Genomic DNA, 14,713 nt, shown 5'->3' on the forward strand with positions numbered 1-14,713 from the left:
GCCCGCTCCCCTAGCCCCGCCCCTTCCGCTCGCGCCGCCCTGCCCACACCTCTCGCGCCCCGCCCCTCCCTGTAGGACTGCTCTCCAGCGCGGGCGCTTCGGCTTCTGGGATCGAATCTGCGGAAGGAAAAGCCCAGAGGCGGGGCGGAGACTGTCGCGCTAGAGTGACGTGTACCGTCGGCGCGGGAGGGTGACGTGACGGGGGCCCGTTGTCTGTGTGCTAGGCTGAGGGGCTGAGGGGTCCCGGGGGTGGCAGGGGCTCCCGGCGGGGGGCGGCGGTGGGTCGGGAGGGCCTGGACATGGCGCTGAGGGGCCGCCCCGCGGGAAGATGAATAAGGGCTGGCTGGAGCTGGAGAGCGACCCTGGTGAGGAGGTAGCCGGGCGGGGCGGGGGCTTGGGGAGGCCAGGTGGTCCCGGGACGCTTTTGCCTGACCACCACCCGCTCCCCTTGTCACCCCGCACAGGCCTCTTTACCCTCCTGGTGGAAGATTTCGGTAAGAGACTCTCCTACCCGTAGGACTCCGATTATGGGTGCCCACTCCTGCACCCTAACTCCACGTCCAGGTGGTGCCCTTCCCGACTTCTTTCCTTCCCTGATCGCAGGTGTCAAAGGGGTGCAGGTGGAGGAGATCTATGACCTTCAGAGCAAATGTCAAGGGTGAGTGGCTTGTCACCAGGACTGCCTCTTACACTCCGAAGGTTGGGAAGGGCCTAAGGAAGAGTGACCCTCAAGGGAGGTGGTATAATATATATATATAGATATTTTCCGAGCCTTCTTTCAGCACGTCCCTTTTAAGAGGTAACTGCCCCAATAGAAACCCTAACCATCCTTTGGGGTACAGTTCAGCTGCCTTTTTGTTCTGGCCTTAAAACTGAAGCCAGGCTCCTTCTCTTGTTCAGGTCACACAGTACCTTTTATGCCGCTGTAATGTAGTTACTGCTGTAATGTGCCAATATTTCAGTGGCTTTAATCCTCACGCAAGAGGCTTGTATTCCTTGATTGTATGTGGCATCTGACAAGGCTGCCTTAGGGGTAACCAACCTCAGGGTCTTGTTTTGGGAGTCCTGTGGAAGAAGTGTGCCCAAGACGTCTGCTTTTGTTTCCCAAAAAGGGGCTGAGTGTTCCTTTGCTTCTCTGATTGCACTAGACCCCAGGTCTTGGGGGTTCACAAGTGAGAACTGGTGTTTAATTTTTTATTCTCACGTTTCCTTCTATTCCTACCCTGTCCTGGGTCTGGTGGTTTGTTTTTCTTCTCTTATTCCAGAACTGTAGACATCACTGGGTGGACTTTTGGTGTACCACAGCCAGAAGCTGATGCTTGACCCTGCCTGTGGCAGGTGTCTGGGGTGTGAGGGCTCAGGGTCACTTTGAGCATTGTTTGGAAGAAGCCAGGGGACAAGGCGTGATCAGGAAAAGGGCACTGGAGTGGTAACACATACAAGGGATAAAAGAAAGAGAACATAACCACCTTTGCCCACTTGACTGGTCTAGCTATCCTATTTACTTTCCCCAGCCCTGTGTATGGATTCATCTTCCTGTTCAAATGGATCGAAGAACGCCGGTCCCGTCGCAAGGTCTCTACCTTGGTGGATGATACATCTGTGATTGATGATGATATTGTGAATAACATGTTCTTTGCCCATCAGGTCTGTGGACTCTGTTTTGTCTGGATGATGGGGTTGCTGTTGTCTTTGCTTTGGGAAGTGCAAGTAGGGGAAGACAGGAGGAGATAAACAGATACCGGGGATGGTGGTTATAGAAGTCCCTTGGCAGAAGGAATTGAGCAATCTTACTCATTCAAAAAGGGAAGTATCTTTAGAGCAGCATGTTTACATCAACTTACCATGTCCCTAGACACACCTGTGGTGAGTCCATAAGTTATTTAGCGGGAAGAACAAATGTTGGCCAGAGGTTGAGAGGAACTGATGAGGGTTTGTCCAGATATGACTGTCCCTCTTTAGGTCCCCATCCCCGATAAGAGCTTGCAGCGAGGGATGCAGCATGTCGATGACTGTTCTTGGTTTCACAGTTAATACCAAACTCTTGTGCCACTCATGCCCTGCTGAGCGTGCTTCTGAACTGCAGCAGTGTGGACCTGGGACCTACTCTGAGTCGCATGAAGGACTTCACCAAAGGTTTCAGCCCTGAGGTAAGCAGTGCCTTAATGCTGACTCAGCTGGTTGGGCAGACCTGCCCCTCAGGGCCATTGATCATGCTACCACATGCTGTTTGGAACTTTTTTGTTTTTAAAAGATCATTTACATTATTGGGGGGGGGCTGTAGATTCTCTTCTACTCTCAGTAACCTTATAGGAGAATTCATCTGTGCATCTTCAGACTTGGTGGAATGCCCCCAAATCTACCCTCCTGAACTTTGCATTCTAGCCTGAGCCCACTGGAGAAGCTATTCTGATATGGCCTTCTTTTCTTTTCCTCCAGAGCAAAGGATATGCTATTGGCAATGCCCCGGAGTTGGCAAAGGCACATAATAGCCATGCTAGGTATGTGGGGCTGTGGGAGCTAGTAGGGCTTGAGGGACTGTCCCATTCTTAGGACTGACTGTATCCTTCACTAGACCTGAGCCACGCCACCTCCCTGAGAAGCAGAACGGCCTCAGTGCAGTGCGGACCATGGAGGCGTTCCACTTTGTCAGCTATGTGCCTATCACTGGCCGGCTTTTTGAACTGGATGGACTGAAGGTCTACCCCATTGACCATGGTAGGCACTCGGAGCCAGTGGTTGGTTAGGATTCTATTGTTTATCTCGTAGGGGGTTGGGGCTCAGGGTCCTGAAATGCTTGTGACCCAGTGGAAGGGCGGGTGGGTGTTAAGGATATCTGGCTCAGGCCATATAGCCCCCTGCACGGCATTGGCTGACTAACTCAGTGCCTTGACTCACCTGTTCTCTGTCCTCTGCCGCACTTCTGGTCTGCCCAAACTCAGGAATTCCCAACTGCTGACTCTCATCTTGCTCTTCTCTTAGGACCCTGGGGGGAGGATGAGGAGTGGACAGACAAGGCCCGGCGGGTCATCATGGAGCGTATTGGCCTTGCCACTGCAGGGTAAGAGCCCCATTTCTGCTCTGTCCTTTGATGGAGTTGTGCCCCGATTGGAAGGGACATAGAGGTACCAAGGCACAGAGAGACCAGATGACCTGTGGAAGGTGATATGGTGAAACTGACAAGATCAGGCTTAGATTTTGGGCTTCCACTTCCTGCCCTCTTTGCCCACCCAGGCTGCTTGCGGCCTACTTCAGGATAGGCCTGGGAAAGAAAAGTCTTGGTGGAGTCCACACACTTCAGTGGATGCACCAGCTCAGGTGTCTGGGGTGCATGGTCAGCTATTGCCCATTTGCTAGGGTAGGGTCCTGTTCCTGTGGCTGCATGACTTTAGGGAGCCCTGCCAGGATATCTGCTGCAGCCTGATGGTGGGGCCAGGTAAGGAGCTGCTCTCACAGCTGGAGCTATGACCGCAGGGAGCCCTACCATGACATCCGCTTCAACCTGATGGCAGTGGTACCTGACCGCAGGATCAAGTATGAAGCCAGGCTGCACGTGCTGAAAGTGAACCGTCAGACAGTACTGGAGGCCCTGCAGCAGGTAGGCCTTCCCCGACCATCCTCTCTTTCCTCCCCACTGGAGCATTTGCCCCTGATTTCCAGATCACACTATTGTAGGATCTGACCTTTAACCATTTCGTTCCTTTGTTCCCTTTGTCAGAAAGGTGAGGCTTTTGGTAGGGAGGATGGATGATTTCTAAAAGGAGGTTTGGGTTTGCCTATTACATTTGTCTGAGTAGATGGAGCAAAGGTTCTTAGCTTTCCAGATAGAGGCTGGGATAGGTCTTCACTGCTCTAAGCCTTGAACTTTGTTTTCAGCTGATTAGGGTAACACAGCCAGAACTAATTCAGACACACAAGTCTCAAGAGCCACAGCTGCCTGAAGAATCTAAACCAGCCAGTGGCAAGTCACCCTTGGCACTGGAGGCAAACAGGGCCCCAGCGGCTTCTGAGGGCACCCACACAGGTACTGGGGGTCTTGGGCCTTTCAATCACTCTCTCATAGCTTGACCTGGGTGGCTCAAGCAAAGCAAATGTTTTCTAAAGAGACACTTGGGTGGGGGTTCACAGCCTCCCAGGTTCATGGAGGGAGAGCAGTCCTTTCTATAGAGGAGCACCTGTCAGTATTGCCAGTACCACAGACCCCTAAACCCTCTCAATAATGTGTATTCCCTTTCTAGGTCTCTCTAGAGGCTTTATCTTTCTGTTCTTCTGTCCTGCTGTGGGCCCATGACCTAGAGCTATGGATTCCCATCCCACCTGTTGGCTCTACTGTGAGGGAGGGCAGTGCAGTGCCGCAGGAGTGGGAAGACATTGGGCTGGGGATGGCTGTTGAGAATGTAACTGAAGGTCCTGCCTTTGCGCCTTGTCCTTCTCAGATGGTGTGGAGGAGGTAACTGGTTCATGTTCACAAGCTCAGACCCACAGCCCTCCCAGCAAACCCAAGCTGGTGGTGAAGCCTCCAGGGAGCAGCCTCAACGGGGTCCCCCCTAATCCTACTCCCATTGTTCAGCGGCTGCCAGCCTTTCTGGACAATCACAATTACGCCAAGTCCCCCATGCAGGTAAGCTGGCAGTGCCCTTGCAGGACTCTCTCCAGAATTCTCTTGAGAGGCTGCAATTGGCGATTTCCTGAGGTGTTTTGTTAATATTTGCCTTCTACCTGAACCTACAGGGCAGAATTCCTGATACGCAGAAACCCCTACAAAGGCGCAGGGGCTCACAGAAACAGAGAGTGTGTCTCTGACTCCAGTCCAGTCACATGTCTGTGTCTGGGCTTAAATGTTTGGGACATGTTCTATATTTGCTATATTTGCTATAGCTCTTTGGATTGGGTTCTTCTGGCAAAGTAAAGGCACACATTTCAAGGCACTCTTTCCCTGCCCTGAGCAGGCAGGCAGCAACCTCATAGGGGGTCAAGAGAGGGATCTGGAGATTCTGGAGGGGTCCCCTGATTCGCCTTCAGCTGTGTGTACTACACCCACTGTGGGCTGAGCGGCCCCCCTTTTCATGACTGTCTGGGTCTCTGCCCTAGGAGGAGGAAGACCTGGCAGCAGGTGTGGGTCGCAGCCGAGTTCCAGTTCGTCCACCCCAGCCGTACTCAGAAGATGAGGATGATTACGAGGACGATGAGGATGATGACATGCAGAACACCAACTCAGCCATCAGGTCAGCCCCATCTTTGTGAGGCCGCAGGCTCTGAGTGCTGTGAATCCTTTCTTAAATATTCTATCCTGTGTCTGTAATTCCGAGCACCTGCTGAATGCAGGGCTCTGGGGGAGGATGGAATGAAGAAGCTGCTTCCAGGCTCAGGAATATTTTGGAGGACTCAGTGGAAGTCTGAGTACTTAAACTAGACCCCAAGGCATATCCTGTTGGGTAATGGCCTTCTTGCTGGGCCTTGAAGGATTGAATGAAACAGGGATGAAGGAGGTGGAATGAGAGTGGGGAGCTAGTTTAAGTGGCAGGTAAGACATTTGCAAAAGGCCCAAAGTGAGGCAGCGGAAATAGAGGTATCCTTTTAAGGACGCCTGGTTGTGGCTCAAGATGCTTCACAAATGTGAAAAGCTGCAGGGCCAGTTCTCGGAGGCCATTATGTTGAAGTCATTCTGGGCACTGTTGGGTGTGGTCACCTGGCCTGTTCCCTTAGCTCACCTCTCCTTGGGCCCCACAGGTACAAGCGCAAGGGGCCTGGGAAGCCGGGGCCATTGAGTGGCTCTGGAGAAGGGCAACTGTCGGTGCTGCAACCCAATACCATCAATGTCTTGGCTGAGAAGCTCAAGGAATCCCAGAAAGACCTATCAATCCCTCTCTCCATCAAGACAAGCAGCGGGGCTGGGAGTCCAGCTGTGGCAGTGCCCACGCACTCGCAGCCCTCCCCGACCCCCAGCAATGAGAGCACAGATACGGCCTCCGAGATCGGCAGTGCTTTTAACTCGCCATTGCGCTCACCCATCCGTTCTGCCAACCCAACACGGCCCTCCAGTCCTGTCACCTCCCACATCTCCAAGGTACTTTTTGGAGAGGATGATAGCCTGCTGCGTGTTGACTGCATACGCTACAATCGCGCTGTACGTGACCTGGGTCCTGTCATCAGCACAGGCCTGCTGCACCTGGCTGAGGATGGTGTGCTAAGTCCCCTGGCACTGACAGGTGAGCCCTGGGTTACCTCACTGCATGATGCAAGGAGGGAGGTTGGAGGTAGCCAGGTGAGCTGCCCTCTGATGGATCTTCTTATGCCTTTTCTTCCTAGAGGGTGGGAAGGGTTCCTCACCCTCCATCAGACCGGGCACCCAGGGGTCTGGCAGCCCAGAGGAGAAGGAGGTGGTAGAAGCTGTGGACGGCAGAGAGAAGACTGGGCTGGTCAGGTCTGGTGAGCCCTTAAGTGGGGAGAAGTATTCGCCCAAGGTGAGCCCCTTTGTGGCTTTCTCCTCCAGTCCTGGCTGAGGGCGGAGCTTGGGCACAGGCACTGGGTTCTTGAGTAGATTTTTTTTTTTTTTTTTTTTTTGCAAATCTTCCTGCTCTGCCTTCAGCAGAGGTTTATTTTATACATTTCAAGCAGGCAGAGGGATGACATTAGCATTGAGTAGAATTTTTATGTGAAACATTGATGGCTACAGTCAGGCACTAGGAAGCCTGTCTGGGTTGGGGACTAGCAGGGGCCCTTGCAGACTCCTCAGGCTTTAGCACTTATCCTTGCCTCTGCCTGCCTCCTGGTGATGACTCTTTGGCTTCGGCCTGTCTCCCTTCCTCCCTCTCCACACTGGATGCAATGCTGGGTTTTGGCAGGAGCTGCTGGCACTGCTGAAGTGTGTGGAGGCTGAGATTGCAAACTATGAGGCCTGTCTGAAAGAAGAGGTAGAGAAGAGAAAGAAGTTCAAGGTGGGACACCTCTCCAGCTGCCTGGTCCTTCGCCCCTGACTGTTCTCCCAGCGGTAACCACTCGGGTCAGTTGGCGGCTGCTCTGGAGAGAGGCTACAGCATTCTCACCTTTCTTACTCACAGATTGACGACCAGAGGAGGACCCATAACTATGACGAGTTCATTTGCACCTTCATCTCCATGCTGGCTCAGGAAGGTGAGGGACTCACTGCTGCATCTTACCTCTGAGCCCTGTGAGGTCTCCCCTCCCTTAGGCCTTTCTGGGCCTTTAGCAGATGGGCACAGGGAGGGCTGGGAGAGCTTCAGCTCTTGGCTTGAGGCTGTGGCCCATTAAACGGTGGCTCTGAGGCGTCCAGCCACTTGTTCAAGGGCCTTGCCTCCCTGCAGGCATGCTGGCCAACCTGGTGGAGCAGAACATCTCAGTGCGGCGGCGCCAAGGGGTCAGTATTGGCCGACTCCACAAGCAGCGGAAGCCTGACCGGCGGAAACGCTCACGCCCCTACAAGGCCAAGCGCCAGTGAGGACTACTGGCCCTGAGACTGCAGCCTGCTCTTGCCGCATGGCCCTCACCAGGGCCTCTTCCCTGCCCTGTTTCCCCTTTTCCCAGTATTACTGAATAGTTCCAGCCGATGAGCCCGAACCCTGGGAAGGTGTCCCAGGGCCTGGCGGGGCTGGTCAGCCCCACAGTGCTCAGGAAGCAGCAGCTGGACCTGGGGCACACGAGGTGCTGCAGCTCTCTCCACAGCCGGCTGTGGAGTGGCAGGACCTGACCTTTCTGCCTGGGCAGCAGAATATATATTTTACCTACAGAGACATCTATTTTTCTGGGCTCTACCCCATCTTGCCACCACTGTGTTGACATAGCTGGCTTCCTGACTCTGCATTATCTCCTAACAGTCGTCATTCTGGTGGGCCCAGGTCCCTGCATCATGCCAGGGTCACAACTGCAGGGCCACAACGGAAGGGTCTGAGTGGGCGTTGGACCTCGCTGCGCTAGCCCCAGCTGCCAGTCATCCCTGTTGTGAGGAAGCCAGGTCCACTCTGTTCCTGGGAGAGCTCCAAACCCAGGGACCTGACTGCGGGGCTAGCGCGGGAGTGGAGTCCCCAGCATGGGTGAGATGAAGAGCCTGCTAGGGTCCCATGGCCTGAGCAGAGGGAAGTGTTTGAGCTATTTGGTGACCTGTAAACCCCTGGCTCCAGCGGGCTTGTCAAGACTGCTCTCTGTGGCCCTTTGATGACAGTGTTGTGGCCCGGGCACTGGGCCTGCCTTGGGCTCCTGAGCTCTGTCCCTGGAGCTGAGACTCAGAGGAGCTTCTGCCCAACCCCTCAGTATTACTGTATCTCCCTCTACTTGGGGATAGCAGAGACAGGGCTGTTTGCAGGAAGCTGGTACCACAGCTTTCCCTGCAATGCCAGCTTCCTCAGCCTTTGCAAGGCACTCAGGGTGGCACAGCAGGACCAAGACAACCAGTTGGAGTCCCTATGTCCCTAGAGAGGGATGCCATTCCCGGGGGAGGGGGGGGGAATAGGCCCAGCACTGCCTCTGGAGCTTGGGCCCCAACCATAGCCCCATGACCTCTGCCAGATGGCTTTGAAGGTGATCCAAGCAGGCCCCTTAATCTGTACATAGTGATGGGGGGAGGGGTGGGCTGCAAGTGGCAGGTATGGCAGATGTACCTGTACTGAGCACAGCCTGACCCCTTTGGCCTCTGTAAATATTGGATCAATGAATGAATAAAATTCTCCTAAAAAATGAACCCTCCTGTGGTTGCTGACCTGAGTTTTGTAGGCTGGGCTAAGATGAAAATGATGGCCTAACCAGGCTCCTGAGCTCATGGCCAGAAAGGTGGTAAGTGTGCCCACAGCCTTCTGGGCAGAGAATTGTTGAGACCCTAGTCCTAGGATTTTGGATCTGAGCTGAGGAAGGCTTTCAGTGGGCTGTGGAACCTGAAGTTGTGAGCAAGATGCACTTGGGACAAGAGGACATACCGGATGATGATAAACCTTGAGCCCCTTGAGTGGCACTCTGTGCTGAAGAGGCAGAGTTGCCTCTAGCCCTGCTGGTACACTGTCGTTAGAGGGCTTTGGGACTTTGGAGTTCTCACCTCTTGTTGCATTTGGGCAAACGCAGCAGGTCAGAGCTGCAACTTATGCCACTCTACCTGCTTAGTGCACAGCAGGCTTGATATAAGCAGCTAAGGCTTATCTGGATTGTTTAGAACACTCAACTTTTAATGCCCCCAGCCCATCTGAGTCTAGTAGTCCAGGGCGCAGATCAGAGCCACGCCACGCTTTATCCAGTGTCTCTGGGGCAGCTTGGTGGGGAGCTCCACAGCAATGACGTAGTTGGTGGAGTGGCCTGTAGTTGATAGTGTTCCTGGAGCAGACAAGAAGAACAGAGGGTTAAGTTGTCTGCCAAAATGAGCCAGGGGCAGGGTGAAGCAGTGGACTTGGCAGATGGGCAGATGGGGTTGAAAACAAGGAGGGACTGTTCAGAGAGTGGGTGTGGCCAAGGCTCAGGATGCCAGGGTTATTGCAATACAGCAGAAGACATGAATGGGAGAGCTCATTCCTAGGGACCAAACCCTGGCCCATCTGCCCACCTCCCACAAACCCCCACCCCCATCTCAAGTGACCTATTCTGAATCTCCACTGGAGGCTGGGACTACCAGGACCCAAGCTGGGTCTGCTGAGGGAGGTATGCTCATGGGCAACCCCTGTCAAACTGACATGACATCAGCCCCCCGGGAATTACCCTTCTTGTTGCTGGCCCAGCTCTGTGTTGACCCCACTGGTCTCAAGAGTGCTGACTGACCTGTCAGCCTTCTGTTCAGCTAAACTGGGTCAGTTTTAAGTGCTCTGGGCTGGCTTAGTCCTGGCCCCTAGCTGTGGTGTTCGCACCCCACCCTGGTTCCCATACCAGCTCGGGTCAGAGTCTTATAGATGGGGCACAGGTAAAAGTTCTGTTCCTCGATCTTGCGGTTGGGTACTGGCAGGAGCCAGATAACAGCCATCTCTGTGTATAACTCCTTGGGCCGGGACTCCGCCAGCTGGAAGGTCACAGAGTCCCAGCGGGCACCTTCTAGGAACAGTCCATGGATGTAGCATCCTTCCTCAGGCCTTGTCTTCAGCTCTGACACACTCTGACTCATCACCTGTGGTAGATATACAGGTACACCCACAAATACCCAGAACCTGTCAGATTCTCTTCTGAGAACTCTGCTTGCTCATCGCTTGACTGCCATTTTGGCTAGCTGCCCAGTCTGGGCCCTGCCTCCCAGGATTTTGCGAGGGCCCATGGCCTCATCTGGCCTCGGTTTTCTTCGGATCTTCCCCAGGAAAACCTGGCCTGGCTCTCCTTGTTCCCAAACCACCACTCAGGGGAGCCATGACTGTCACTCAGCTGTTGGCCTTGGTGCCCCTTCTGCCTAGACCTTATCCCAACCTGTTCTCTGACCTGGAAATTGAAGGAGATGGTGTCAATAGAGATGACAGACTTTCGAGCAAAGTTCTGCAGGGTGCCTGTCAGGAAAGCCTGGGGGAAGAAGAAGCCACTAATCCAGAAGACAGCAGGGATGCCCCCTTGGATCCAGCTCTGCAGGAAGTCCAGGCGCTGCAGCAGGTCCATGACCCACGAGGAGAGTGGCTTGAGTGATGGGTAGGCCTTGACCTTCCAGAGTTCAGGCACAGTGTTGTTGTACAGGCTGGCAGCCATCAACTCCAGCTGTGAGGACATCACTACCAGCCCCTTCAGTGCTTTCAGCAGGTCTCTTAGCGTCTGTGAGATCACCTGCAGCAGCCGGTTGTACCTGTGGAAACAGTGGCAAGGAAGCAGGTAGTGGCCAGGTTTGTGTGGCAGAATCTGTACTCCCCAGTTGAAAGCCATAGAAAAATGGCAGAACATAGGCGATAAGAGCATCGGGCTAGGTTGGCAGTTGGGTTACCAATCCCTGGGCTGGCCCTTAGCAATTGTGTGACTTCATCTATCTGGGGCCTTGGTTTACTCATCTGTAAAATGGGAATAATAAACGTGGCTGAGTTAGAGGATGACTTTAGAGCACTTGGCATGGCCCACAGTAGCTTCATAGTCATTTCCCTATAGTGAACAGTGGCCCGCTGACTTGGGGCTGGGGGTGGCTGGTGGGAGATTACCGAATGACCTCCTGCACTAGCACTGTGTTCATTGACTCCTCATACAACACAGGGTACTTGGTCATCACCAGCTTCAGGTTGATGGACTCAGGCATCTGCAGCAGAATGTTTTGTGCCATTTCCTCTACTATCTGTGGGAGCAAAGGGACACTGGAAGTCAGGGCCAAATCCCATTATCCCTTGCAGGACTCCATGTACACAGAGTTCCTTCCCGAAGGGAGGTGGGCAGAGTGGTGGGTAGGACATGGGACCTTCCCAAACCTTTGGGCCCCTGCCTCCTGCTGCCACCCACCTCCTCCCGGCCTCGGCCACCCGCAGAGGATGATTTGGGTTGCAGCTGAATGATGGCACCGAGCAGGGCATAAGTCTCATTCTGGGCGAAGGTGATGTTGGCATTGTCATGCAGGCCAAAGATCTCAGGCATGTCGTTGAGTGGGAGACTCTTGATGTAGGACAGGTAGCTCTGGAGGGATAGGAGGGCCACAACTGAAGCCCTGCTTTGCTTTACCACCACCCTGCAGCGAGGCCCTCTAATTGAGCACATTTCCCAATCTTCACCCCTTGTTGTCACCTTTCATCATCTCCCTGTTGGGATTCCATGACTTCTGAGGTGCTATGTGAACGGCCCCCACTTCCCCTCCAGGCCCCTTCTCGCGGCCAGCAAGCTCCCTGTTCCTTCATTCAATTGTTCTTACTTGCAAGCTCCCTACACCCTGGACCAAGCCCCTGACATCTGAGCCAAAGCATCACTTCGTCAGGGAAATGATCACTTCCCCTGACGGTGTGGTCAGGTCAGGTATCCCCTTAGAGGCACTGACCCGCCTCACTGAGTAGTGAACACTTGGGTAGCGACTGTAGAGCTAGGAGCTCACCTTGTCCCATAGAGCCTGAGTGCCAGGGCACTGGGCTTGGTCTGCCTCCCACACTGGCTATTTTTGTGGGCAGGATCCAGCATGACAAGGAGCTACTAGAGGGCAGAGCCTTTCACCACACAGCCCAGAGAACGCCCGACAAGGCCCCTGAAGGTGTGCTCACGTTGAGGTCGTAGGTGGGCTGGATCTGGTGGTAGATGCCGGAGGCGCTGTAGCTGTGTTCGGGAAAGAGCACCGCGGGGCAGTAGAAGTCCTCTAGGATGTTCATCACGCAGCGGCGGTCCCAGTCGTCTGTGACGCGGCCCCCATAGTTGATCTCCCCAGCCGTGTACTTGAGGACCTATGGGTGGGCGGGTGAGAGCTGCGGCGAGCCCCCGGCCCCATCCCACCCGAGCCCCGCCCACCTTGTAGGGAATATCTTCATGCTCGTCCAGGAACATCTTGAGCTGGCTGATGCAGATGCGCAGGTCCCCGTCTGTGAACTCGTACGGGATATTGAAGCCCAGGGGCCCAAACTTGCGGCGCTCAAGTGCATTCCCATGGAACAGGCACAGGGAAAACAGCAAGGACTTGAACTCCATCACCTGTGTGGGGAGAGGAGGGCAGTGAGGGCCAAGGACAGGGGTGGGTAGGGCAGAGCAGGTGCCGAATGGGCCTCACCTTGTGGCATGAATTGAGGAAGTCATCGCTGAGGCTGCTGTAAGACTTGAGGAGGTTGGCCTTGACACCACGTGGTGGTTCAATGGTCATCTTGGAGCCATTCTGCAGGATGGACACTGGGAACTTGTTGCTGGGCAGGCTGGTGAGCCACAGACGGAAGTCGCGATGTACCTGGTGATCATGCTCCACTTGAGCATCAAAACTCATACTGGTGGTCACCCCAAAACCCCAAAACTAGGCTCCCTGGGCACCCTTAACCCAGACTGGACCAGGCCAGGCTGCGTGGACTGAATATAGGCTTTCACAAGTGCTGGGGTCACAGATCTTTGCTGGGTGGCTTTGTGTAAGGGACTCACCACTGGTCATATAACTTGGGAGCTACTGAGATTAGCTTAGTCGATGCACATCACATATCTGTTACTGAGCTGAACACTGGCTGGGCTGCACGTTTTACAGAATCTTATTCAGCCCAATCTGTGCTAGACGGACATGACCAGACCCTCCTTCAGCAGAGGAGGACTGAGGGCAGGGTGAGGCACCTTGTCGGGATTGATGTGCTCAATGAGACGCTCAAGGGCTGGCATCCAGCTTGGTGCCAGGTGGCAGTTCTGGAAGAAGACCCACTTGCCCCTCTCTATGGAGGTGCGCATCATGGCTTCTGCCCGAGGACCCTGTGGTGACAGAAGCGAGAGGAATGCAGAGCGAAGGGAACTAGCTGGCCCACAGACCCACCCCTTCTTCCTGCCCCACCCACCACACCCTTACCTGACCCTGGCCCAGAGAGATGGCAGAGAGTTTCTTGGAGAACTTCATCTCTTCGGCAAACTTGTAGAGGTCGGCAGCAGGGTCAGTGCCAGGGGACAGCACAAAGATGAGGGGGGTGGTGGAGTTGGAGTCTTTGAACACCAGTGATAGGTTTGCTGTCTGCAGGGCAAGCACAGATGCTGGAGCCACCTGGGACTGAGGAGAGAGGGGCAGGCACAGGGCAGAGGAGAGGGGTCCTGGGGCTCCCAGGAGGGTCCCGGGGTGCTTCCCGAATGGGCCTAGAACCTACCAGAGCCTTGATGGGTAAGCTAAGACTCCCTGTCTGCCCAAGGCTTCAAAGTAGCCCGTCCAGCTGCAGCCAGAACCCTAGGACCCAGGGTGGGGCTTCTCCCAAAGCACCGGCTGACAGCACTCGCCTGGGGCTCAATGAAGCGTGGCTCCAGGTTGGTGGCCACAAAGTCCTGCATGGCATTGGTAACCTTGTCCCCACGTAGGCAGCGGAGGATCAGCAACCTCTGGAACTGGTCCAAGTACTGGTCCCAGATGCCAGGCAAGGGCTCCCTGCAATAGGGCCCATGTTTTTCTGAAAGCCAACCTGGGGAGGGCCCTGGTCATGGGAACTCTGCCAGCTGGACAGCAGGGGAGGGTTCATGGCCAGGGGCATGGAAAAGACCTGGTCACAGCTGCAGGCCAAGCCTGGGGGCCCCTTGGGGAAGGTATCTAGATAGGACTACTTTGGGGGCCGCACCCTGTGCCCATACTGCATGCCCTGGGGCCCAGCTCACCGGTGGGGCTCAGGGCTGTCAAAGATGGCCTGGAATTCTGAGAGGTGCTTCACAAAGTCAGAGGTGAGGGAAGAAAAGGCTGGCAGGTTCGACAGGGCCAGGATGTCTCTCCAGGCTCTGTCTGAGAGCCAATCTGGTGCAGGGTTCTCAGTCATGGTCTGGATGGAGCCCCCAGACAGGAGGTAGCGCCACTCACTCTGCCAGGGGGTGGGGATGGGGTGGCTGGCATTCAGGTCCTGTGTTCTGTATCTGGGTACCCCTCACTCAGCAGTGCCCCCTGCCTCCCTCTTGGATACGGCAGTGGACAGCCTGGCTAGTGTCCCTTCTCCACCTTCTCGTGACTGTGTGACTCCAACTACACCCCAGGAGTTATGCGGGTGGGTGAACCCAGTGCACATGAGGGCTGTCACTGCCTCGGCGACTAGCTGGGGCTCACGGCGCGTGAGTGGAGAGGCTCCCGGCAGCCTCGATGCTCATCTGTACACTGGGGCTCTGCAAAGACCTGTGCTCAAGGGGCCAGTGGGCCCAATTAACCCAGGGT

The 14,713-nt window shown here is 55.0% G+C and overlaps 2 protein-coding genes across 2 annotated transcripts in view; one reads left to right on the plus strand and one right to left on the minus strand.

The window, feature by feature from the left end:
- The first annotated feature begins 50 nt into the window (after positions 1–50).
- On the plus strand, positions 51–8,695 carry BAP1 (BRCA1 associated protein-1 (ubiquitin carboxy-terminal hydrolase)). Its single transcript, XM_004676090.2, has 17 exons — positions 51–365; positions 465–494; positions 604–658; positions 1,515–1,647; positions 2,031–2,150; positions 2,440–2,501; positions 2,576–2,718; positions 2,983–3,061; positions 3,475–3,598; positions 3,877–4,024; positions 4,437–4,621; positions 5,092–5,225; positions 5,731–6,209; positions 6,310–6,464; positions 6,846–6,938; positions 7,062–7,134; positions 7,326–8,695. Exons 1-17 carry the CDS (start codon positions 329–331, stop codon positions 7,457–7,459), a joined length of 2,184 nt encoding a protein of 727 aa, XP_004676147.1. The 5' UTR covers positions 51–328; the 3' UTR covers positions 7,460–8,695.
- Positions 8,696–9,172: 477 nt separating this feature from the next.
- Positions 9,173–14,713, minus strand: part of DNAH1 (dynein, axonemal, heavy chain 1) — a 57,214-nt gene continuing 51,673 nt past the window's right edge. Inside the window, exons 66-77 of the mRNA XM_004676571.2 lie at positions 14,173–14,369; positions 13,804–13,948; positions 13,388–13,546; positions 13,162–13,293; positions 12,623–12,793; positions 12,367–12,546; positions 12,126–12,302; positions 11,383–11,553; positions 11,091–11,221; positions 10,396–10,747; positions 9,859–10,093; positions 9,173–9,315 (exon numbers count right to left, since the gene is read on the minus strand). Coding sequence (XP_004676628.1) covers positions 9,194–9,315; positions 9,859–10,093; positions 10,396–10,747; positions 11,091–11,221; positions 11,383–11,553; positions 12,126–12,302; positions 12,367–12,546; positions 12,623–12,793; positions 13,162–13,293; positions 13,388–13,546; positions 13,804–13,948; positions 14,173–14,369 — 2,172 coding nt within the window. The 3' untranslated portion in view covers positions 9,173–9,193. The remainder of the gene's footprint in view (positions 9,316–9,858; positions 10,094–10,395; positions 10,748–11,090; positions 11,222–11,382; positions 11,554–12,125; positions 12,303–12,366; positions 12,547–12,622; positions 12,794–13,161; positions 13,294–13,387; positions 13,547–13,803; positions 13,949–14,172; positions 14,370–14,713) is intronic.

This window comes from Condylura cristata, unplaced genomic scaffold, assembly GCF_000260355.1.
Source record: "Condylura cristata isolate star-nosed mole 26May11 unplaced genomic scaffold, ConCri1.0 scaffold00004, whole genome shotgun sequence".
Taxonomy (NCBI): Eukaryota; Metazoa; Chordata; class Mammalia; order Eulipotyphla; family Talpidae; genus Condylura; species Condylura cristata.

Excerpts from the sequence above, each read along its gene's own strand:
- BAP1 (XM_004676090.2), top strand. The coding sequence starts at position 329 with ATGAATAAGGGCTGGCTGGAGCTGGAGAGCGACCCTG. Across the intron at positions 2,151-2,439 it reads CCAAAGGTTTCAGCCCTGAG|AGCAAAGGATATGCTATTGG; the intron begins GTAAGCAGTGCC and ends CTTTTCCTCCAG. Across the intron at positions 7,135-7,325 it reads CTCCATGCTGGCTCAGGAAG|GCATGCTGGCCAACCTGGTG; the intron begins GTGAGGGACTCA and ends GCCTCCCTGCAG.